The following is a 24815-nucleotide window of genomic DNA, read 5'->3' as shown; positions in this document are numbered from 1 at the left end:
CGCGGCTGAGCGCGCACTCGCCCTGCGGAAAGAGCCGCGGAGGCACCGGCGGGGGCGGCGACGGGGCAGCTCGGCCGCAGCCGGAGGAGGGGCAGTCGGGAGCCACACCAGGAGGAGACCGGGAGGCAGAATTCCGCTCGCGGCTCCGAGGCGCGCGCTCCCTTGGCCGGGGATGGGTCCGGGCGCGGCCCAGCCCCTGCCTGGCCCGCCGGGCACAGACTGACCTGCGGTTCCCCATCGTCCAGTGGGCGCCGGGAGGAAGGGAGGCGCTGGCCGGTGGTCAGCAGCCTCCGGGCGGGACCTCGCTTTCTGCGCCCCGCGCGCAGCGCCCCCCGCCGGAGCCGCGCCGGGCGAGCGGGCGAGGGAGCGGGGCTGATTGGCGGCCGCTGCAGCCGGGAAGGGGCGCCGCGCGGGGCCATGGCCGGGTCGGAGGCGTCCTAGCCCGAACCCCGGCAGAAACCGAGCCCACGCTGCCGCCGCGTCTCCGCGCCCGGGCCCCGCCGCCGCGCCCCCGCGGGAGATGGAACAGCGGAGCCAGCTCGGCGCCCTCGGACACCTGCCGCCGCTGCTGCTGCACGCCCTGCTGCTCTTCGCGGCCGACGGTGAGCGCGGGAACTTTGCTGCGTGGGCGCTGGGGGTCCGCGCCCGGGTCGCCGCGGAGGACGGGGGGCTCGCGGGCTCCGGCGCCCCGGCGGGCAGCCCGGGCCCCGGGGGTAGGCGGAGGGAGCAGCGAGGGGTCGCGGCCGGGGCGTTCGCAGTGGGGCCGGGGCTCCGGCTTCGGAGAGGCGGGGCGCGGGAGTTGGGGGCCCGGCTGGCGCGGGGTGCGGCCGCGCGGGGGAGAAGCGTGAGCCTCTCTCGGTGCCCCGACCGGAGGGAAGCCGCCTGCGGCGTGGCCGGTCTCTCGGCGGCCCGGCACCGGCTCCAGCGAACTTTGCTGGCATCTGGGCCGCGCGGAGCCGCAGGGTGGGAAGCGCCCCGCCAGCGAGCCGGGGCTGAGCGTTTGGCCCCAGGCTTCCGCCCCACAATTGGTCACGCCTCTCTCTTCCCCGCCCCTAGCTACATTTACCGAAGTCCCCAAAGATGTGACTGTACGGGAGGGCGACGACATCGAAATGCCCTGTGCATTCCGGGCTAGCGGAGCCACCTCGTATTCCCTGGAGATTCAGTGGTGGTACCTGAAGGAACCATCTGGGGAGCTGCTGCACGAGCTGGCCCTCAGCGTGCCCAGCGCCCAGAGCAAGGTAACCCGGCTGCCCCATCAGGGCCTGGGTGGCAAGGGTCACAGGCAGGAAAGCAGAGAGACACCCTGTGGCACAGCCCATCTCCCACCCTCTCCATCCCCATGGCATCTTCAACAGCAGTTGTTACCCCAAAATCCCATACTTCCATTCATTCTCCTGAAACCTCCGGGAAGTCCCCACCTTGCCCCTAAAAAGCCACACCTCATCCAGTTTGCCTGCTCTTGCTTGCTGGCTTCAGGCCCAGAGTCTGATGGGTGCTGGCTGGTGAAAGGCCACTTGGTCCACTCAGCTTTCCTTGCCCTCTGCCACTCAGTTCCCCAGTGCACTGGGACAGAGTTAAGCTCTTCTGGGCCTGGATTTCAGAGGCTAGCAGAGCACCGTGTATAGGGAAGTCCTCAGGTCACCTCCAATCCCCACAGGATCAGAGGGAGGGTGCCCAGGGCCCCTATGCCTCTGAACCCAGTAGCACATGCAGCATCGCCCGCTGACAGACACACTCGCACACACCTCCCCTGTGTCTAGCTTCCCACCTGGAGAAACTGTTCGCTGATCCCCAACCAGATACACTGGCCCTTCCGTCTAGTTTCACAAGCTTTAGAAAAACACAACAGGGACAGGGATGCTCCAAGGGATGAAGACGGGCCTTCCTTCCCACCCGGTGGCATTCTGGCCTCCCGTCTTTGGCTGGCAGGTGTACCAGGGCAGCCCTTCCTTGGCCAGGCACCATGCTTATCTGCAGACTCGCTTCCTTCCAGCAACACTCCTAGAAATCCCACATCCTCTGTGCACTCAGTCCCGGCCACATCCGAGAGGTTTCCAGTCCCAGCCCACCTGCGGAAGGTCCCTTGTCAGAGGCTTATCTGAGTTCCCCAAGCCTGAAGGCCGAGAGCCTAATGTCTCCCTCTCTCCCTCTTTGCGTTTTAGGTAACAAATAAGGATGCAACTAAAATCAGCGTAAGTGTGGAGCCCAGCGCGGGCTGCGGGAGACCCCTTCTGGCCGCTTCTCACCCCGCAGCTTCCTTCCTCCCTGTTAGGCTGAGCCCGATGTAGGGACTTTCTCGCAGCCTCAGCCTCACATTGACGGCTGCTGTATCCCGGCGCCATCTGTCGCCAGTAGCAGGATTAGTTTCTCCTTGGTATAAATAGAGGGTTCCAGGCTTGACTCTCCTTCCTCCCCTCGGCGCTCACCTGTAAAACTCCTTCATCCACCCCCGCTCAGGCCCAGCATGTCGCTTGCATCTCCTCTGCTGGCATTTCTCCAAGCAACTGGGGGGGGCTGCACCTCACCCTGGTCAAGAAGACCCTGTTCTGGCTAGTGGACCCCACTTGGCGCCTTCGCCTGCAGTCCTCTCCTCTGGCTGGTCTCAGTGCCAAGTGTTGTTTTGGGGGGACAGTCTTGCCAGGCTTCGAGGGGTTTGTGACTCAGGGAGGAGGTGCGCCCAAGCTTTCCCAGATGGACTGTGCAAATATCAGGGCCTCAAGACTGCCAGGGCCTCCTCTTGTGCTAGGTTCACAGTTGAGGGTTCCCTGGGTGCAAGATGAGGGCCACAAATCTGGTGCTTCCTCAAGTCCCCACCAGGCCATGTGGTGGGGTGAGCACTTTGTTGTTGGGAGCATCAGGCTGACCTGGAGAAGGGCAGGTTCCTAAGAAGCAGGGGCCAGGGGGGCCAGCAGCAGCCTCAGTGTCTCCTGCCTCCTTGGGAGGGTGGAGGGGTTGCTATGTAGGGCTCAGGGACGGGAGCAGATATATGTATGTTCTCTGAGGGCAGGATAATGTGCCTGCATTCTACGTTCTCCAGGTTCTAGAATAAATGTTAGTCGGGACTAAAGGCCAGGCCTCAGAGCCCATGCTGTCTGTTGAACTCCAGCGTTAGGTTAAGGCGGTGGGAACTGGGCAGGGCCATTCTGTGTCCAATCAGAGTTGGGAGGCCCATGTCACTGGGGAGACAAGGGCAGAAGGAAACCTGGCTCTTGGTGGTGGACACACCCCATGGGGAAATGTTGGGGTGCTGTGGCATGGTCACGCATTGGGGTTGTGGGGCTGCCTGCCCACCCTGGCCTCTGGCCCCAGCCCCTCTCTCTTGCAGACCGTGCGCGTCCAGGGCAATGATATCTCGCACCGCCTGCGGCTGTCGGCTGTGCGGCGGCAGGACCAGGGTGTGTACGAGTGCCGGGTGTCCGACTATGGCGACGACGACACGCAGGAGCACAAGGCCCAGGCGCTGCTGCGAGTGCTCTCACGCTTCACTCCGCCCAACATGCAGGCTGCCGAGGCCGTGTCCCACATTCAGAGCAGTGGTCCCCGTCGCCATGGCCCTGCCAGCACCTCCAACGCCAACCACTTGGGCGCCACCAGCACCCCGGGCCACCCCACATCGGAGCCCAGCCGCGGAGACAAGAGCCTGCCTCTTGGGAGCCCTCCTGCGGCACTGGGTCCCAGAGTCCCCGAGGCTGCCGCTTCCTCCACAGCCGGTGCAGCCACCACCACGGTCACTGCTGCAGCTGCTCCTTCATCCGCTTCACCACCCGGCCAGGTGGTCCTTCTGCGCCAGAGGCATGGTTCCGGTAAGGGTGTGCACCCCGAGGGGGCGCACGGGCAGGGCTGTGGGGTGACATCCAGCTTGGTGCTGAGCCCAGGATGGCCCCGATGGGGTCATTTGCGCATGCATCCTCATGGTAGTTGGTAACGGGCAGCCTCACTGGGGTTCTCTTCGCTGTTTTCCTGTCTTTACTGTTGGCTGCTAGAAGTGTTCATGCCATGTATTTGTGGGTGTGGGGACTGGAGTGTGGGGGGCCCTCTCTAAGATGCAAGCTGTGTGTCTGGATGCTGCCTGACTCTATTGACCACACTGTCCGAGCAGCATGGATGGGCCTGGCTAGGTAGCCTGTGCTGTCTTCGTGGAGGTCCAGGGTGGTCCTAGACACAGGCCATGCTATAAATCATCACTCTGGTACCGCTGGGTCCTCATGGCGGGGGGCAGGGGGGGCGGTAAGGATGGAGCTCTGCCATTGTTGGGAGGGCACCCAGAGTTTGAGGACTGCTCTCCTAGGGAGCTGAGAGGGGAGTCAGAGCAAGTCAGGAAAATGGATTGACTGCAGGGTAGAAGGGGTTGCTGGCAGCTCTGGGGAGGAGAGGCTGCTGGCAGCAGTGGAGATTATGGTGTTGGGCACATGGCTTCCCAGTGTGACTCTCCTCCCAAAGCATCCCCCACTCCCCCACCCCTCAAAGACAGGTCTCAGAGCTGTGTCCAGCTCCAGTGCTCACTCCCTAAGTCTGATTTCAGGCCAGCCATGCCCTCTCTGAACCCACCGCTCAGTCTTGTTTGGTACCTAGTTGTGTTTGCAGGGAGCATCTCACTGGCCTTGCTCCGGGCAGCACGTGAACCTTCCCGGTACATGGAGCACCCTGTCCTGCTCTCCTGGTTCTAAGGGTGCTGTGCACCTGCCACCAGCCAGCATCAGTGCTTGATAAGGAAGTGGGCCCTGGGCTCCCCTGCGGGGTCTGTGGTGATAGACATCCTAGTCTACCTCCCTGGCTGATTCTTCAGCTTTCCAACAGTTGAGACCCTCCCGGTCTGTCTTCCACATCAGTTCGGTTGGTACTCACATTACACCCTGGTGGGGACCTCTACATGTGGGTCAGGCTACTGGCTGGATGGGGAGGAACCACACAGACCCATCTCAGAAAGAAGCCCAGGCTTTTCTCAGCTCCTGTCCAGGAGGCCAGGAAGGCAGGCCTGCAGCTGAGAGTAGAATGCCTGTGTCTTCTGCTCTCCAGATGACGCTCTTGAGAGAGCACTGTGCTATGGCACCTCTGTGTCCCGCCCTGGGCATGCAGACATGGGTGAGGTGACTTCTTCTGTGTCCCACCCTGGGCATGCAGAGGTAGGTGAGGTGACTTCCTCTGTGTCCCACCCTGGGCATGCAGAGGTAGGTGAGGTGACTTCCTCTGTGTCCCACCGTGGGCATCCAGAGGTAGGTTAGGTGACTTCCTGTGTCCCGCCCTGGGCATGCAGAGGTGGGCGAGATGACTTCTAGTCCACAAACATACCAAAATGGCTATGATCCCTCGGAGAGAACAGTGCCATCTTGAGTGTCCCAGTTCCCCCCACTCCCAAAGGCCACTGAGGTGTAGGCTCTAGATGGGTGGAGCTTGCACACCGTATCCGGGTGGCAGGCATGGATAAACTTCCTGCGGAGCGTCCCTGGGATGCAGCAGACCAGCTGATCGCTCAGAGCCACCAGAAGCATGAGCCAGAGAGGGAGCTCAAGGCAGCGACCTCTGACTTGGCCTCCTGAGCTCACAGTTCTGAGCAGCTGAGAGGAGAGGAGACCAGGAAGGGCTATTGCCACTTGGTTTACAGGCAAGAGTGTTTGCAGAGTGTTTCTGTCAGGGTGCTGGCAAAGCAGATGACACATTCGAACAGGGTCACAGAGAAACAGCTATGAACGGGGTTTTTAAAGGTGTAGACAAAGATAGGGTGGCCAAGGAAGGAAGAGCATGTCCCCAGGGCCAGTAGCAGGGGGTCCCTGGAGTAAGGGGAGAAGGCAGTTAGCAGAACCCAGAAAGGCCAGCCTGATAAGAGCTGTGCCTTGGTAGAGGGACACAGCCAACCCCTGGTGGCCCAGCAAGGGGCTCACTGTCCTCCTGCCCGCCAGTCTCCTGTCAGGGCCTCCCACTGGGAGCTGGGGGCAAGGGTGCCCTGGGGGGACAGCCTGTGGGGGCAGCCTCCAGGGCTCAGGACAGAGTGGAGGAAAGGAGATGGTAGATCTGGGGGCAGAAAGAGAATACCCCAGCTCTCAGAGGGAGGGGGAGGGATTCCAGCCCCACCCCCTAGGCTTCAGGACAAGCCCAGAGCTGAGTTTCCAATTAACAAGGTGGTCCAGGCCTGGGCAGGGTGGACACACGGGCTTTTTCAGATTGGCAACTTCAGGGATGGTCCCAGGCCACCTCCCCAGACAGTCCTCCATTAAGCAATTGCTCCTAAAGGGAAGTCAGAAGTCCCGGACACGGTTGTGTTGGTGTGTCTTTAAGTGAGCTGCTTTGTCAGTGTGGGGTCTGGGGATGGGGTTCGCTTGCATGAATCCCCACCCTCTGGCTACTGCACAGCCGGCCAGAAAACCCTTCTTGCACCCCCTGTGTGCCCAAAGCATCCAAAGGCATATTTTGCACTAAATATTTATGTGCAAAAACTCATTCATTTCACATCTCATTTGTCAAGAAACAGTTTGATATTTGTGCTTAAAAATAACATGAGCTGGATTCGCACAGCAGCATCAGCTCAGGAGATGGGGTCCCTCCTTAGCTGTGTTCTTAAATCTGACTCCTAATTAACCTGAATGCCGACCCATTTTTTTGTGTGAGCACTTTGTTGCTAGTTGCTGTTTCTAGGAAAAAAGAAAATAAAACAGAGTGCCTTCCAGACAAGCCCTTTAAACCCGGAAAGGCACCTAGGTGGAGCTAAGCTCAGCCTCAGAAGAATACCATTTGCAACCGAATGGCTTGTATGTTGGCAAGAGGTTCCCCTCTGCAAGGAACCTGGGGACCAGATCTGTGGAGTGTGACCCTCTAATTAGCTTTGGGGCTCTGGTTGCAAGGAGAGGTGCTTGGATGTGGCACACAGCTGCCTGGTGCCCACACAGAGAGCTGGCTCTCAGTATTTCAATTAACAATGACAGAAAGACAGCCAAGGCCATGGGTGTGACTGCATTAGAGAGGCTGTTGCTTCTGGGAGCCATCCAGGGAAGTATCCTTGGGTGTCACCATGGCAACCGTAAACCATGAGCAGAGGGGGCTCTGGGCAAGGTGAAGGCACTCACTCTGACCCATGTCCTCAGTGGGTGACAGTGCTTGCAGAAATGGTGCTGCAGGGCCAGGTACAGTCCCCTGGTCTTCCCATCTCCCTGGATACACGAGGACCTGAAAACCATCACCTTAAATCAACAATCTACCCTTCCCTCAAGCTCTGATGTGACTGCAGGGTCCTAAGGAAAGAGAAAATAAATCTGGTGGAAGTTGCCCCAGAGAAGAGAAGGCGAGGTTCTCTGAGCATCTGAAAGAGGAAAGGAAAGGATTCTGTAAAGGGCATGGCTGGGCCTCACAGCTCGCAAGAGATGCCGGCATCTTCCTGACAGCGGCCAACGTGGGTGGTTGTCAGCCACATGCCATCTTCTCATCAGCCAGTCACGTGGCAGCCACAGACCCAGCTCAAGAGCAGCAGGCTACCCATGGAACTCCAGGACAGAGCCGTCTGTGTCAGTAGGAGTCCCAAACAGGGATCGCCCCTATCCGGGTGAGGCAATCAGAGGAGGCTTCCTGTAGGTGGTGTGTGTCTTCAGAGGTTTGGTCTTCTAGCTTAGGAAAACTTCCGAAGACCTCACCTTCCCTCCCCACCCTGCACTCCGTGGAATGAGAGTCACACCAAATGCAGTGAGTGGCCTTTGTCCGTCACTGAGTGGCCAGTCAGCTCACTGCAGAGCCTTTCTCTCAGCAGCAGGGAGACCCCAACTTAAAGGCAAAACAGCTGCACTGTGGATTAGGGGTTTCCCTCCTCTGTAGTTTTGCCTAACTCCCCCTGGCTCAGTTCATCAAACACTTCCTTCCCTGGAGTCCATACCGCTTCCCCAGCTGAGTGGCAGCCTCCATGAGACTAGATGAGTGGAGCACCAGCCTTTCTAAATGTCACCAGGAGCCAAACCCAGCAAGAAGCTTCTCATCAAATCCGCCAGGTGCACCTTTTTGAAGCTCTGGATATAGAGGCTTCCCCAGGCCTCCGCGGGGATGCCTGAGGTCAAGTGCTTTTGTAGTGTGACATCAACTAGTTCTGCCCTGAGTGGGTGGGCAAGGGCTTGGCTGTGGCCTAAACCCCTGGGCTGTATGGGGGATGCCAGCTTGGTTTTAAGACGCCTTTGCAGCACAGGGGAAAGTATCATCTTCTCTGCCAGCCCCGCCCCCGTGCTTTGCTGACTATTACCAGGCACCTCTTGGAAACTCATTCAAAGCAGTGAGGAGCTTCCCTCTGTCCTACAGAAGGCCCGCGGGCAAGTATAGGGTGACCGGCAGACAGGCCAGCCCAGGAACTCCGATCCCTTCCTGTTCCTGCTTATCCTTGGTGTTGGTGCTCTCAGGGAAGGTGCGTTGTTGCACCACGAGGGGTACCCAGTTTGGCTCCTCCAGGTCAGGGTTGAGCTGCTGTTGAGCAGTGAGCATGGAAGGGGCTCAGGAGGGGCCCAGCAAGAGCGTGAGGCCTACACGTTTCAAAGCTTTTCCCCACTCGTCCCCACGCCCGTGGGCCCTGCTCCACGCAACTCAGATGTGACGGCTTTGCCAGAAGGGCTGGCATGCCCATGAAGGCCGACTCAGCAGGGCACCGCCTGAGTGCACCCGGCAGGACGCTCAGTGCCCACTAAGGGATGAGGCCCAGGGAAGTGACCGAGGCAGGGCCAGTCCCCCTGGGGGCCGTCCACTGAGGTGGAAGAGACGGAGTGTAAACCCGGGAGTGGCCAAGTCCACAGGAAGCTTGACTTCTGACCGTCTCATTCTGACTTTTCAGAGCTTCCTTTCTGCTCAGCTGGTCAGCTCCGAGGCTGCCTCTGCCCAGCACAGGAAGCCGAGTCTCCCAGGAGGAGGCCTCGGGGGCAAGGGCCCAGTGGCAGCTGGCACAGCCCTTCTTTGCCCAGATTCCAAGGCAGCCATTTCTGCCTGCAATCCCTGAGCCTCGGGAGGGATGGTGGCACTAGAGAGCACAGCCAGTCGCCAGCCGGCCCCAGCTCCCCTCCTCCACCTTCAGGGGTCCCCACCCACCACCGCTCCTGTGAGGCAGGAGCCGCAGGCCCTGCCCTGCTGGACACCAGGCTTTCTGGGAGGGGGCGGGTGGTGGAGATGTGGCCAGGCCATTCTGATGGTTATTATCCATGTCAGAGTTCGGGTAGATGTGTATTCTTTCAAGCATTTAACAAATTAAATCTCCAGGTGTGCAGATGAATCACTGTATTGCATTAAAGACTAATGTTAGGAAAATACACAAGGCAGTAATTCATCCTGGAGCCTGCTCTACGGTCGTGTTGCAGTGCGTGGCAGGTCCCTGGCAGCTTCTCTGCGCTAACTTTATTTCATGAGCACGTTACAGAATTTTCAGTGCAGTATCCCTGGGCAATTAAAATGTGATAACCTTTTCAGTTAAACTGTATTTCTAAAGATAAGTCCTCTGTGTGAAACAGAAAGACAGACCCAGGCACCCTCGGGGCAGAAGCTGGAGGGAAGCGCTGTTGTGTCCTGGCCGCTGTCCAGCTGTCCCTGCTCACCTCGAGGACTGGGCCCTTCCCTCCTGCCCTTCCTTCCCGCCTTTGCGTGGCGGGGCCCAGCTGTGCTGAATGGGACAAGGAGTCCGAGGCCTGGGCCTGCACACTGAGCAGGCGTTCACTGGGTGCCCACTGTTTGCCTAGCCAGAGGGCTCTGCGGCACATCCCACCATGAGGGACACAAAGGCCATGGAGGGGATGAGTTGGATTTAAATACGGCTATTTCACCCCAAGGAGGGGCAGGGCCCAGTCATGTGAAAGCCGGCAGGTCTCCCATTCCCCATCTGTGAAGTGGGCATACTGGCACTGCAGCATCCAGGAGTTTTAGCCTAGGGCTTGACCAGGGAGCCAAGCAAAGGCCCCTGCAAGAAAGGAGCCCGGACTGCATTTGTAGGAGCCAGGGCATCGCACCCTATCACTGCGCTCATCACCTCTCCAGGCCGAGGAGCGTGCCCTCTCCTCCCCTGGAGCCTCCGCCTGACCCTCGCCCAGGCTGCTTCCAAGGGAGAAAGCGAGGGTGAGATTTTATTCATGTTTTAACATTCCTAATGACTTTTTAATCTCCCACCTTCATTGCTAGCTCCTTTCCAGCTCCTGTGTTTTTTTTAAATGAAGTCTTGCCCCAAATGATCCTTTAATGGTATCACTTGATGAAAATGGTGACCAGGTGGCTGGTGTCGGCAGGGCTGGGGCAGCCCTGACCATAGTGAGACCTTCTGGCACATGGGCCACCACCATGGCTGCAGAGGTAGGACTTGAGGTGAGAAAGGTGTTTGTGGGGTGGGGGGAGAAGGGGGCAGAAGCAAGGGCCACATGAACAGCACATATATTCCTTAGAGCCCAGTTCTGTGTGTCTGGGTGCTTACAGAGGGCTTCCTGGAGGAGGCAGCAGTTCTGGGCTTGAGGCTCGGGCCAGACCTGGACACGGGAAAACAGGTGAGTTAGTGGTTCTGCAGGGTGAGCCTGGAGCCCGAGGTGCTCACAGGGAAAGGAGGGCTGGAACGCAGGGCTGGTGGAGGTGAGCAGTGGGGGGTGTTGGAGAGGATGTGTGGCCCTGAGACAATGGTTCTTTCTCCTGTGGGCGGAAGGAACCCATAAAGTTTCCGTATCTTAGGTGAGTTCTCCAAGAGTGTGTGAGGCAGGAGGTGGGCACGAGGGCAGGGAAATGCTTCAGAAGGTCACTGCTGAACTCGGGCCATGCGAGTGGAGAACGCAGGCAGTGATCGCTAAAACCTGTGCAGCAGGAGCCTCTGCCCTGCTCCCCGGCCTCTCCCACTGCTTCCCTGAGGCTGTCGTGGGCCTCACCCCTGTGGACACCTCCTACCAAGAGGTTTGTCTTCAAACCCAGGGGCCAGCTGCCTAAGGTTGGGGTGGGACGGGCCAGGAGGGTAGAACCGCATAGCATTGAGGGACCCACATCTCACCCGCTGTCCTGCACCCCTGCCTCTCCATTCAACTTTTCTGTCAAATATCTGTTTCCTCTAAAACCGATAGTATTTGTTGTTCCCAGTCTTTGCCCTAGTTACCAGCTCACATTAATTTTACAGCGGAAATTCTACCCAATTTTGTTAGCTCCACTATTCCTCGCTGACTCCCTCTGAATAAATACCCACGAAGAGGCTTTAATTAAAACGCCAGCAAGGGAAGCAGCCTCCTCCCAAGGTGACATCTTTCCACTCAGCTGCGGCTGGGCCACCTGGCCCGCCCAGCACAGCGTCTGGGGATGTCAGAGAGCCAGGGCAGTGTGGGCATGGGTAGCCATCAGGAATGTCAGGGTGAGGAGAGCCAGCCCCCCGTCGTCATCACAGCAACGTAGGGGCAAAGGTGGGACGAAAGCCTGGCCGCCTGGATCCTGCACCAGAGCTGGCTCCGAGATGGCAAACTCAGCCAGCCACCAAGGGCCAGGCTGGGGGTGGAGACAAGTGAGCGGCTGGGCAAAGGGAGGCCAACTGCATGGGGGCCAGGGCAATACCTGGCAGCCACCCTGGGCCCAAGTTGGGGTCAAGGGAGCAGCGAGTGGGGAATCTTTTCTAAGAAGAGCAGAGGCTGTTGGTTGTGTAGCTCAGGGGGAAGACAGGCCCAGGGTGCTGGGTTTGGGGCCTCCTGGTCGACACTGAATCTGTGCTTTTATGTAAATGCCTCCTTCTGCATAACGTTGGATTATAATTTACAATTCTTAAGACTGTGCGCACTAAGCCGAACCCTCTGCAGGCTAGTCTGAATCCTCGCTTGGCCACCTGGTCCTGGGCTCTGTAGGAGATGCCAGCCAACCTCAGTGTTGCCACTTGGGGTTGGCCCTCTCAGACACGGCAAAAGGGGAACTGATCAGCATGCTGAAAGGGCTCACCAGGTTTGCTAAATGCTCTAGCCAAGAAGCCCTTACTCAAAAGACGTGTTGTGACAGCAAGTGGCCTTGCTCTGGGACACTGGATGGGCCTGCACTGGAGACCCTTGTCATTGTCCTGTGTTAGGACAGCTATGCTTACTGGGGCAGCCGCTCTGTCCTGAGGCTGGTACTTGCACAAGTGTGTGGGTATTGCAGCGCAGTGCTGGATGGGGCAAGGCCAAGCTCCCACCCGGCCCAGACTGCCAGCGCCAGAGCCGGCCTGTTGAGCAGAGCCAGGCCTCAATTGTATTTGAATTTTGCTCACTCATCTCAAACTTGAAATAAATCTTAGTTGTTAAGCTATCACAACAACAACAAAAAGCAGCCTCTGAGCAATCCCAGACTGAGGGGTACTGTCTCCTGGCTGCAGGTCCTGGGCCACCAGCAGGCCTGAAATGGTGATAGAACCAGCCAGGTCTGGGGTTGAAGCTCGGTCCTGTCCACAGCCAGTGTGACGGGCTGCAGACCACAGCAGAGGCCGAGGGGACTGTCCATGGTCCTGGAACGGCGGGCAGGACAGGTGGTGGGAGAGGAGCCCTGGCAGGCTGTCCCCAGTGGTCATCAGAGCAGCCCACTGTGATCCAGATGCCCATAGGGTGGGGGTCGCCCATTCAGTGCCCCATGTCTGTGGGAGTCCAGGTCAGAGGGCGTGACCAGCTGTCACCCTTGCACCCCCCAGAGCCTGAGTCACAGGTCTGGCCTGAGGATAGTGTGGTCAGAGAGAGGGTCCCAGAGGATGGCCTAGGCAAAGCCTCCTCCCTCACTTACATCCCGAGATGCTGAGTGACCTCAGAGGTTCCTGGATCTGATGGGGCCTTTGGAATTCTGCTCTGGCTGAATGGAAACGCCTTTGCTCTCGGTGGGGGCTGGGCGCTATGCTCTTCCCAGATGAGTGCAAAAGGCCACTTACCCTGCTCACCATCCAAACGATAGAAGTCCATATTCACAGGGCTTTCATTTCTTTAAGATGATTAGCAAACTAGTGATACTTGTGTAATGTAAAGAATGAGCCCGACCGAGCGTAGCTCAGCAGTTGAGCGTCGACCTAGGATCCAGGCGATCAGGGTTTGATTCCTGGTCAGGGCACATGCCTGCGTTGCGGGCTAAGCAGCCGATCAATGACTCTCACCATTGATGTTTCTATCTCTCTCTCTCCCTCTCCTTTCCTCTCTCTGAAATCAATAAAGATATATTTAAAAAAGAAAAAAAGATTGAATCAGCACCCAGCCCTTCAGAGGCCTCCTTGACTCTCGAGCAGCCTGATGGTGCAGCGTAATCCTGAGAGATGACCTCGGTGCCCCAGGTCTATTCTTGGTGCCTCTTAGGAAAAGATGAAGTGGAGAAAGGCCGTTAGCATCCAGCCAGCATGCAGCCCCCACGCCCCCTGTCCCCAGGAACACAGACACATCATAAAAGAGGCCAGGACAGGAGGCTCCCTCAGCTGAGCCCAGGGCACCCTCCACCCCTGCCTTGAGGGGCCAGGTGAGCCCCAGGCAGCAGGGGGCAGCCCAGGCTTACTCCAGGAAACAGGACAGGGACTGGGGGCCCAGCAGCCAAGTGCCAGACAATTGTCCCTGTCCCTCCAAGGAGACAGCACGTGGGGAGAGGAGATACTGAGCTGCTAGACTCCTGAATTCTAACCCATTCAGCTGTCAAGACCCGTCTTTCAGGGCCACCCCTCCAGCCCCAGCTGCTCCTGCCCTGGCCCAGCACAGAGCAGCAGGCCTGCTGTTTCCATCCAGGGTCTTTCGAAAGCTTTCTGGAGCTTTGAAACTTTTATTAGAGGTGAGACTGTAATAATGGGAAAGACCCATCTGCAGTATTTGCGGTAAATTAAAATGTGTCCTTCCGTGTGCTGCGCCTACGGCTCCCCAGGCCGTGTCCACCTGCCTCTCAGCCCATTTGCTGTCCTGTCCCCTGCATACCTGGAGGGTCCGGAGCTCACACATGTACTTCTAAACTCCTCCTGTGGCTACTGTGTCTCAGCTGCACCGCCTGAGTGTCAGGGTTTTTGGGGCATAAAGACCTGAGCCAGGAGATCTGGGTGCCGGTAAGCCCTGTGTGCCCAGAAGGCATCTCTCTGCCGGCCACACCCCTGTTTTCTGAGCACCTGATCCCAGGCGAATTCCACCAGGCACCTGGCCATCCATCAACTCATCCGTCCCCACGTCCACCATCATCCGTCCCAATGATAGGCCACAGTGAATGCAGCAAAGGAGGACCCGTGTTTGGGGGGCAACACTGCACCCCTGTGCTTCCCGCTGGTGAATGGCATCGAGCAAGTGTCGACTTGAGGCAGGTTTCGGGGAAGGCCAGGGTCACGACTATCTGAATATCCAACGGGGAGTGTGAGCGCATTTGGATGCATCCTGTCCTGTGCTGCTCAGGGGACACAGAACTGTGTTTGGAAATGAGATGGGCACGGTGGGCAGGTCTGCCCCTCCTTTCATTGAGATTATTGAGCATACCCTTGTTTCCCAAAATGAGATATGGAGCCCTGGCATCACAAGGACGCAGGTCATTGGTCTGACCCCTCCTTTTACAGGGGAGACTGGGGCCTGGGGAGCAAACCCTGGGACAAGGACAGTTACCACCAGAGCAAGGATGATTAGGGATTGGGGGAAACGCCTTGGTTAGAAAGACTAATGGCTCTTGCACATGGAGAAAGGAGTTGTGGGTTCAGGAAAGCCACAGGGCAGCAGCTCCCATGGGCAGCTAAGCGGAGGCGGTTCTACACCTGCTCCGCACAGGAAGGGCCTCCTGCCGCCTCCTGGAGGTGGAGCTCCAGCCCGGCGTGGGGGGTCTGATGGGCCAGGTGAGTGGCAGCGGTTTCCATGAATGCAGCCAGCTCAGCGGGCTGGCACTGCTGTCTGGGTTTGGGCAGCTTCAGCACCCCTCCCCTCAGTAACCCTGGGGGAAGCACCCTGCCTTCCAGGTGAGAAGCCTGGGGTTCCTGGGCAGGCTTTCCTCTACTTCCAGCGAATGAAGACCCCAGTGACAGACAGATGGGGAGCTGGGCAGGCAGCTCTGGTGCGGCAGGAGGAAGGCACATGTGACCATCCCAGTGGCAGGCCAAGGGCCCGAGTTAATGACTGCACTGGAGACCAGGTGGCAGCGACCTCCCACCCGAATGTGCTAGGACCACTCCTCAGGGACCCTAACCCACCCACCACCAACTAGTGATTTCTGAGCTCCCTACTTTGACCCCAAGCGCTGGACTGGCATGGAAACATCAGGATGCTTGAGACAGCGTTAGCAAGCATCTAGGCAGTTCAGATGAGTTGGAGGGGCTGAAGTTATGTGCAATCCTGGAGTCTTCCTGGAGGAGGGGGAAGTTGGGCCTTAAATGCAGAAGTTGGGAACTTTGCAGCATAGTATTAGGGACGGGTTGGAAAGGGAGCATACTGTCTCTCTATTCAATGAAAATAATGACTTGGACTTGATTTTTACTCTAGCACACCTGCCTGAAGCCAGGTGCCAGTGTCCAGCAGGCTCCTGAAACAGCTGCCACACAGCAGTCAGTCCAGAGGCCCAGCCCGTGGGAAGTTTCATGAGCCTGTCTGCTCCCCCGCTAGGTTCTCGTGAATCAGGTGCTAACCGTGATGTTTTCTCGTCCTCTGCAGGCACCGGCCCCACCTACACCACAGACCCGCTCCTGTCCCTGCTCCTGTTAGCTCTGCATAAGTTCCTTGGCCTGCTGGTGGGGCACTGACATCCACTGCATCCTGCATCCTGCATCCTGGGCGCCTCGGCGGGGCCACACCACCGCCCAGACCCCAGGTGAGGACCATGTTGCCGGATAAACACAGAGCCTGAGAAGCATGACAGAGTCCACGTGGAAATCAAATAAATCATATTGGGGGAGTTGCACAAATGTAGAACACCTGGGGAGCGCATCCAGTTTCCGAGGAAGTGGAGGCTGGCTGTGCCCTGCGCCAGGGCCCGTGACTCCCGTGCCGTGTACTTTTCCTTTTTCAACTTCGCCTCCACGTCTTCATTTTGCACGAACTGTTGAGCAATTATGTCTAGGATATGATATGAAAATGTTGGGCCACAGCCTTTCTGACAAAGCAGAATATTTTTAGTAGGTTATTGTGTTTAGGAATTTTTTAAATTTTTTTCCTTTGGGGGCTTACCTTTTTTATTAAATTATTTCTTTTGAGGCATTTGATTAAAAAAAGATACATCTTATCATAATTAAAATTCACTGTCAATAATATTTATTTTTAAATAAACATTGGAAACAAAGTCAGACACTTGTTTATACACTGTATTGTATATTGCTGAATAACAGTTGAATAAAAAACGACTTTGAAATAAGCTTTCTACAGGCATGTATGAATGTTGAGCCTCGGGGCCTGGTGCAGCCCCGATTTCGTGGCCTCCTGTTCCCTGATGCCGGCTCTACCCTCTGCGGAGGACAGCCCAGGACACCTGGCTGAGGCCACACAGCAGACAGGAGCGCTCATCCAGCTCCCATAGGGGCCGGGGACCTCAGGGAGCAGGAGTGACAGGAGCACCCAGCCCGAGTCCTGAGGAGAGGGGTCCACTGGGAAGAGGTATGATAGTAATCGAGTCAGCCTTTCTCCTTTTGACTGAAACTAATCACCCAGCCCATTTGCCCACCTGGAGATTACACACCCAGGTGGTTCAGTGTTACCGGAGTCACTGCCAGTGGAGGGGAAGCTTGGGCACAAGATGGGGCCTTCCACTCTCTTGGCGCATCTAGAGATTGCTTTGAGCCTCTGAAACGCGTGTGTTTGGGGCAGGTCACACACGTCTTAAAGAAATAGACACGCCTCGGGGGCTGTTTTTCTTTAATCCCCAACAGGATTGCACTAAATAGCCGATCTCTTGGATTTGTCCGAGACCCAGCCAGTTCTTACACCAGCGTGTTTTGCACTGATGCTGCTCACCGGCGCCTGCAGCTCTCCGCCGACGGCTCGGGGTCCGGGCTCCGTTCCTGGTGGCCACGTAAAGAGCTCCGCCAGCGAGCTGTGCGTGGAAGGGCGGCGTGACTTGAGCCCAGGCATTTGGTTGCTGGTCTGAAGCACGACCCACAAGACCAGCAACAACCCGCACAGCAAACGCCAGGCGGCCAGTCCCGCGTCCCCGCGGCGCAGAGCCCCTGCTGGCCAGCCCTGGGCCTGCAGCACCATGCGCCAGCCTGAGCCGCGGGGGCGGGGTCCTGCGGCACAGTCCAGCCCGCTGGGCGGCCTGGGCAAGGACATCCTGCTTGTGCGGGGAAAGGGAAAAGAGCAGTGCACCTGGACCATCCCACACTTGCAGAGCTCACCCTGTGGAGCTGAGAGGCTGGGCTGCTGAGGAGGGGACCCGGGGCCTGCTGTTTCCGGTGATGGAGACATTAAATTGTCTCACATTTAATTTCTATTGATCAGCACCATTTGAGCTGTACGTGTAATCATTTTGCCTGGTGGGTAGTGTTCTGTCCAGGAGGATAACCGCTCTTTACAGTTAATGCTGCGGCGGGCTAACCTCAGCTCAGGTACGGGCCCTCTGAGCTGAAACGAGCAAGGCGCTTCCCTGACGCAGGTGCAGTGGAGAGGACCAGTCAGCGATGGGCTGGGCTGGTGCCGGATCACTCTAGGGACCCGGAGTTGGGGAGCCATCTCCCATCACACAAACCAGCCCCTCTGCAGGTGCGCCTCGTCAGCCAGGCCCCTGGGGGAAGCCACTGGCCCCGTGTGATGCTGCAGGGAGAGGAGGCAGGTGTGCTCTGGGGAGCTGCTCTCCGGGGCCGCCCTGTGCTCTGCATCCACAGGCAGCACTTCACACACAGAGGAACAAGCCCTAGGTCTCCTCCTGGGGACCAGGGATTTAGGGGAAGTCGTAGATGAGGTGGGCAAGTTCCCTACCCCCCCCCCGAACAGAAGTGAATGGAAGTCAGACTGAGGCTGAGGAGGAAGTTGGGTCCACAGGAGGCCAGAGCAAACCCCTCTGGTCCCTGCTGGTTCAGTGCCCTGGACTTGAGGGAGGGGCAGTCAGGTGTGCACCTGCGGGTCCACAAGCAGATGGATGGCACCTGGGTGCGAGCTCTCTGGGGTCCCGCACCAGCACTCCCAGGACAGAGTGGGCAGCCTGCATGGAATGTAAGGGGTACATGCAAACCAGGAGGGACAAGTACCCACCAAAAAGAAAAGCCATGGGTTCAAACTCACCACCCAAAAGACCTTTTCCTTGGGATTTTGTTCTCAGCCCAGAGCAGACGAGTTCAAGGACAAGATGGTTTATTTCAGTTTAGGATGAATGCAGGGTGGTTGGCAATGCAGCAGCTCTGGTCCCAGCCTGTGAGGACCGCCCGTCAGCTTGAAGGGACTGCAAAACTATGGGTCAGCGTCACGCCTAACACCGAAAGGAGAGCAGGGGGGTAGGGAGGGCAGGAGGTCAAACGCCACCCCTGCTGCAGGCTGAGCAAGAGGCAGGCGAGGAGAACATGCTGGGGAGCGTGAGCCCGGCCCCACGCCCACGGAAGGAGCCCCTGCATTCGACAGGGTGATACCCGGTGCCTGGTTACGGCACCTCATGTTGCTGACCCACGCGGGCCTTCAGGCAGCACGCAGCAGCTGTCCCCTGTGAGGCAGCAGCCCCCACACTGCCCTCCAAGCCCAAGCACTCCTGCCCCCTGCCATTCTGTGCCCGAGGGCACACAGTCTGTGAGCGCCTGTGGGCAAATCCGTGCGCACTCAGGTAGCCTTTGCTGCCCCACCCTGCCCTGCCCCACGCTGACAGCGTGGTCACTTGGCTGGCCCTACGGGGCCAGGAGGCAGCGCAGCCATCCAGAATGCAGAGGCCTGGAGCAAAGAAGGCTGGAGGCTAACCAGGCTCCCATTCCCAAAGCGAGTAACTGATGTTTCAAACAACCGTATCCAGTCTCCTATTTAAGAACATGGCAAAGATATAAAATTGGATTGTAGATAACCTGAGTTTTCTTTTCCTTGCAAATGTTGATTTTTTTCTGTGTTGTTTTTTTTTTTTTAGTAAATGGGAGTATTCAAAATTTTCTGTTTTGCTTTTGAAAGTCTGTAGTGTGTCTACAGTGCAATCTACCAACATACTCGTATCTACATAACCAACTAATTCCCCGTTCAGCTGTTGCAGCTGAACATATTCTTATGCCCTAAATACCAAAAGGCGCCTGCCGGGCATGGCTTAGAGGTTGAGCATTGCCCTGGGATCCAGGCGATCGGGGTTCGATTCCCGGTCAGGGCACATGCCCTGGTTGTGGGCTCGATCAATGACCCTCTCATCATTGATGTTTCTATCTCTCTCTCTCTCCCCCTCCTTTCCTCTCTGAAATCAATAAAGATATATTTATAAAAAATAAAATAAAATAAAATAAATACCAAAAGGCGTGGGGTTGATGCCCTAACCCCCCTCCGCTGACCCAGCACTACGACCCTCGAGGGTAAAAATGACCCTCCCACAGCTTGTCCACACGGGGCCCCAGTGAATGAGTGCTCTCCACTCTGGCAGACACAGCCTCTCTTCAGAACGCTAATGCCCATTAAACGGACTGTCGGCTTCGCAGGGAAGGCTCTCCTTTATCAGCAGAAACTCATTCCATTTGAGTGATTAACTGTCTTTAGAGCTGCAAAAGGCTTCCTGACCAGAGGTGACTGCTGGGGAGGTGGCAGCCACGCAGTGTTTCAATGCAGGGCACTCTTCCTGGGCAGGAGAAGCCAGATTACAAATGCACAAATAATTAATTCAAATCAATACAGTGAGGGGTTCAGGCTGAGAGACATTCAATTATGTTGTTCAAAGAGAAGATGCTGATCTTCAGCCAGTCTGCTCTGTGCTGCACGTAATGGAGCGGTTTTAATTTGTGCGGCAGGGAGGGAGGTCCCCCGGGCCCTCTGACCCAGCCCCGGGGGAACGCCATGAGTATGCAGCCTGGGTGCGTGGCTCCTGCCGAGGGCACCCCGCCAAGCCCACCCCGCCGAGCCACCCGCTCCCCCGCGCTTCTCTCTCACTCTCCACGCTGAATGGGAGATCCATGACAGGCCAGCGGATGGGTGGATGGACGGCTGGACGGGAGACGGGCAGGTGTACCGATATGGAGGCAGAGAGAGGAATTTTCAGATTGTCAGGCTCACACCCGCCCAGCCATAAATACTTTATGACTTCCAGATTTTGCCTGAGCCAGTACCACAAAAAATCCCAGTGGAATTATTCACATCCCAAAGGAATCATTTCAGAATTCTCTTAAGTAGCAAGCTCCCGCAGCACGTTTAAATAGGGTTTGAGTCCGATTTTATACAAGGAGGAAGAGAAGCGGGCGTGCATGTACACACGCGCACACATGCACACGTGCACATACACTCACACACACACTCGCACATGCGCACACAAGCACACACAGGCACCAAGGTTTAGAAGGTTGTGCACCGGGGTGTTGAAAGTTTGTCTCCGCGACAGGTGGGGTTGTGTGCACTTTAATGCCTGTGAGGTTTGACTTTTCTGTGATGAACATTTATTACTTCTGTAATAAGCTAAAAGCGATAAAATATTCTTTAATTAAAGAAAAGGCAATCTACCAAAAAAAGGGAAAATTCAATTTATAAAGATATAACTTCCCAGCGTTTTTCATAAGAACATTTATTCTGTGGAAAGAGGCTCTCAGGGCGCTCGATGCTTCTCAAAACTGGCCCCAGGGCGGCTGGGGTGGAGGCATGGAGCAGGTGAGGCGGGAGCCCGCACATCTGAGTGGGCAACCTGCACACCCACGGCCCCAAAAGATGGCACAAAGGAGTTGGCTCTGTTTGGCCCAAACACTGGAGGGGTGGCAAGCAGGACTCCGGGGAAAAGGGGGCTGGGGATGTGGGACGTCTGCAAAGCTTGGTCATTAGCTACTTTTATTCATTCAACAGATACACATTGATGATTGCTCGGTAAACAGCCCTGTGTAATTATTGCCCTGAAACAGCCCTGTGTAGGAGCAACAAATGACTGTAAGCCCCCCACCCTAAAGGAGCAGGTGGCCCAGCAGGAGGCTGAGCACAGGCACTGGGATTCAGATTTGACCGAGATCAGCCCAGTAATGCAGTAGAAAGGCACCTGGAGGGAGGAATAACTAACGTGACAGAGTGTGGGGAGGGGTGGCAGCAGCCCATCAAATGCCCCCAAAATGAGTTGAAGTGGCACTTGAGCTGGGCCTTCTGAGGCCTCTGCCTTGTCCCTGGCGCTTGGAGAGTCACCATGAGCCAGACACAACTGGGTGTCTTGACTCCAGAGCTGCTGCCGTGTGCACCAGGCTCAGTGTTCTCACGAGCTGTTGTCACAAGGGGTGGCCTCCTTGCATCTTCTCGTGGGATGTGTTGGGCTGTGGGAACAGGACCCCGTGGGTCTCAGGGTGTCTGTGCGAAGGCAGCCTGTGTGGCGTCTCAGCCCACGCGTCTCTGGGAAGCACTGTGGCACGCAGCGTCCTCGCAGGGAGTGACACCTGGGGGACAGTGCCTCGCCACGCGATCAGAGGGCACCTGCCATGATGGAGCCAGATGCGAGGGAGCCAGGCACACAAATCAAAAATAACAAGGAAAACTCACTCAGCCGTCAGAGCTGGGGTTCTGCGCACACTCGCCGGGACACAGGCAGGACCGCGCCAATACTTGGCAAATGAAAAGGCGGGCCCGGGTCCAAAGGAGGCATTTGTTGACAGCCTGGAAGAGGGAAATCGGGCAAGTAGGTGAGCAATGTGCCACTGCTCCCCCCTGACGCTATGAGGTAGGGGCTGAGGCCATGACCTAGCAGGGGTGAAAGACCTTAGCAATCGGCTTTATTTATTGAAGAGATGCGTGCGTTTGGATGCTGCCACGAGCACGTTCTACACAATAGGAACCGTTAGCCCAGAGGCGAGCTCCGAGGCTCTGTCCTTGCTGTTCCCGTAAGTGACGCACCCAGTTCCCCAGTGTGTGCCGCTGGGGAGGGCGGAAGGGGAGTTTGTACTAGAAGCTCCTTTGCAAACACACTGGGAACCGTTATTCAGCCACTCCAGTTTGCTAATTCCCACATCTGGTTACTCAGGCGCAGGGATGAGATGTGACCTGTTGTTTGTTGTGACTGCAGCAGACACTGTTTGTGCCACGCAGGACATTCCTTCCACCCTATGTGACTTCGTATCCACGGTGGGCACTCTGGATGCTGACTGAGGCCCCAGCTCAGGTGCAGCAGAGGCCAACAAGGGGGTCCTCAGGGAACCCAAGGGCGACTGAAGCTGAGCTTCACAACAGGGCTGGAACCAGGCTGAGAGCCACCACTGCCCATTGTCACACGCGCTTCAGTCTTCTCCCCCTCACCAACCCCTCCCTCTGCTTAGGGCCCTGCAGCTGGGGAAAGGTGGTCCCAGGTAAACAAGTTATACATCCAGGTGCTCAAGGACAAGGTGTGTGAGACTGATCCTGTGGGGGGCTCTCAGTTACCCCCCGACAGGGTAAAGGAGCTGGGCGTTTCCACACCAGCCAGAGTGTCCTTGAGAACCTCTCCCGGCACCCTTAGCATGGTGACTGGGTGCAGAGGAGCCCTCAGCAAAGAGGTGCAGGTGCCGGGTGCTGGAAGTGGGGCTGACACACACCAAAGTAGGAAGGGGACAGGACCTGGGCAGGCACCAAACACAGCTGCCATTTCCAAAGACTGATGAGACTGTCGAAGGCATACCTTCAAGAAGCTAAAACACAAAGAATCGTGACATTTAGAAGGAAGCAATAGTCAACAAACCAAAACCCTAGAACCTTCGCTGTGGGCAATTTCTGGCTTTCTTGGCATTTGAGGCAGGTGATTGTCGCCTTTCAGCCTAAGGTTTTCTCACAATGCTGACAAGATCTGGGGTTTAGGGAAGGAAATGTGTGCTGGAGGGAAGAGGGGGGCTTGGATCCAGGCACGAGGCAAGGGGGCCGCTCACACTCTGCTCAGCCACCTCTCCCTCTCAGGAGGGAGGCCCAGCATTTGAGCCAGAGGGAAAAAAAAGAGTCTGTCTATGGCGATTTCCCTTTTTGTAATCTGTCACATAGGCTGGTGAAATCAAGTCTCCTGGAGCCCCTTTGAGGGCACAGCTGTCCTGGGTCCCACCCGGAGACACCCTGCACAGCTTTATCCCTTCCACTGAGTGCCCGAGGCAGAAACTGATAGACTGAAAATTAACATCATTGACCTTCATCCGAGAATATGGTCAGCCAGGCATTTTTTCTGATCAATGCTGCTGATCAATTACCTAATTAAAGAAAAAAGAGGAAGGGCCTCCTGGCACTTGGATGAATTGACATACCTCCCCTGGGCTTTCATGTATGTAAGGACTGGTTCTCTGTTTGGATTTTGCGTTCATAACAGGCCACCTTTCAGGCAGAGTGAGGAGCTGGGGCAGCAGCTGTGTCTTGGGGAGGGAGGGGAAGTCAGGCTCCTCCCAAAGCGCCCAGCCTGGGGCACGCAGAGCATGGGCCTGCCCGGGAACAAGGCGGGTGTCGGGCATCCATGGGCTCCCCCACTGGCCCCTGAGTAGCTGGTGCAGATCCTCAGCCTAGGGGGAACCACGGAGTAAGAAAGAAGGAAAACAATTTCCTTCCCCCCCAGTTATGCCCAACAGAGAGAAGCTGAGCTCCCAGGACTTGTCCACATCCAGGTTTCCACTGTGGAGCCAAAGGGTAAAATCAGTAAAGTGTGTGGCCAGTCCCATCTCCCCCCTTATGTCACCCCCTGGCCCCGGCTCCACCCCAGGGGCTCCCGGCAGGTGATGGCTGCCAGGTGAGCAGCCCACCTTGTCACTGGGCAGGCTTTATTTATTACCTTCAATGGGGGTACCCGCATTTCCAAATGAAACTGGAGAGACCAACCTCCTCTTGAAAGACTCTCCTTTGTTGGAATTCCAGGCACCCTGGACCCCTGGGGCCAGAGCTGGTCTGTGGCTATACACAGGGTTGGGACAGGCCGTGGGGGCTGGTGATGGTGACTCTGGAATGCAGCGCTGAGGGAGGCCCCACTCCTGGCCCGCAGGAGGCAGCCCTCCGCCTTCCAAGGGGTCTCAGGCATTCGTCTCTGTGAGTCCCAGTGTCCAAGCGCTGAGGTCGGGATTATGACAGGCAGTGGGCACTCACCATTCCTCGGTCCTCTCAGCCTCGACTTCTGCCACAAGCACTTCCTGTCCCTTGAGAAGGAGGAGAGAAAATTGCAATTAAGAGGTTCCTAACCCTGATGTCACAAATAAATGTCACCACATTCTCTCTAAAGTCGAAAAAGTAAATAAAGCTTAATTGGTAGCAATTTTGCTAAGTAACTTCAGCTTCCTCTGTCTCAATTCCTATCTCTGTAAACACAGAAAAAAGGACACTTATCACATGAAATTCGTGAGCTCATGTCAATACATCGCTGCCCAGTGTTGCATTACTCAGTGGTGCAACCGTCTCTTTCCCTGGTAATAAGGTCACTGGGTAGAAAATCATTTCATAGTAAAAGGGGAAAGGGCACCTCCAAAGCAAACACAGCGGCGCGCCCCACTTGAAACAGGAGCGGTCCCCACTCCTCCACCTCGGTCACTCGCCATCCATTTCTGAATGTCACTGACAGTCATGCCTCCTCCCCAGGCTCTCACAATCCCTCTCTCCTTTAGCCTCTTATTTCAACCCCTCGACTCTGTAACTGTTCCTTCTGGCAGGAAGGGTATTGATCAAAACCCAGCTTCATCGTTTAGAGCAACAACCCGCCCCCGATGGCCGATGGCCGTGGTTTTAGTGCCGCGGGCTGCGATTCTTTGAGGCGAGGGGCTTGACAGGCTGGAGGGGAAATGCTGCCAGACGGGAACCCGGCCGACTCAGCCCTTGGAATAGGCTGCCATCTCCTGCAGACTCGGAGTTCCTGCTGCGACTGCGGCAGCTTCCGTG

The 24815-nt window shown here is 56.9% G+C and overlaps 1 protein-coding gene and 1 long non-coding RNA gene across 2 annotated transcripts; one reads left to right on the top strand and one right to left on the bottom strand.

The window, feature by feature from the left end:
- The first annotated feature begins 520 nt into the window (after nt 1-520).
- On the top strand, nt 521-15640 carry VSTM2B (V-set and transmembrane domain containing 2B). The gene is made up of 5 exons (XM_087827134.1): nt 521-602; nt 1057-1241; nt 2166-2195; nt 3329-3806; nt 15552-15640. The coding sequence occupies exons 1-5, from the start codon at nt 521-523 to the stop codon at nt 15638-15640; spliced, it is 864 nt and encodes a 287-aa protein (XP_087683260.1).
- Nucleotides 15641-21704: 6064 nt separating this feature from the next.
- On the bottom strand, nt 21705-24631 carry LOC107535873 (uncharacterized). Its single transcript, XR_001603082.2, has 3 exons — nt 23772-24631; nt 23210-23458; nt 21705-22612 (listed from the first exon to the last, which is right to left on the bottom strand). It is a non-coding gene; the product is annotated as an uncharacterized LOC107535873 (long non-coding RNA).
- Between the last annotated feature and the right edge of the window lie 184 nt (nt 24632-24815).

This window comes from Miniopterus natalensis, chromosome 18 (genome assembly GCF_054644295.1).
Source record: "Miniopterus natalensis isolate mMinNat1 chromosome 18, mMinNat1.hap1, whole genome shotgun sequence".
Classification (NCBI taxonomy): domain Eukaryota; kingdom Metazoa; phylum Chordata; class Mammalia; order Chiroptera; family Miniopteridae; genus Miniopterus; species Miniopterus natalensis.
Note: the sequence above shows the minus strand (reverse complement) of the source record. Positions and strands in the feature narration are given on the sequence as shown.

Excerpts from the sequence above, each read along its gene's own strand:
- VSTM2B (XM_087827134.1), top strand. The coding sequence starts at position 521 with ATGGAACAGCGGAGCCAGCTCGGCGCCCTCGGACACCTGCCGCCGCTG. Across the intron at positions 1,242-2,165 it reads TGCCCAGCGCCCAGAGCAAG|GTAACAAATAAGGATGCAAC; the intron begins GTAACCCGGCTG and ends TTTGCGTTTTAG. Across the intron at positions 2,196-3,328 it reads AGGATGCAACTAAAATCAGC|ACCGTGCGCGTCCAGGGCAA; the intron begins GTAAGTGTGGAG and ends TCTCTCTTGCAG.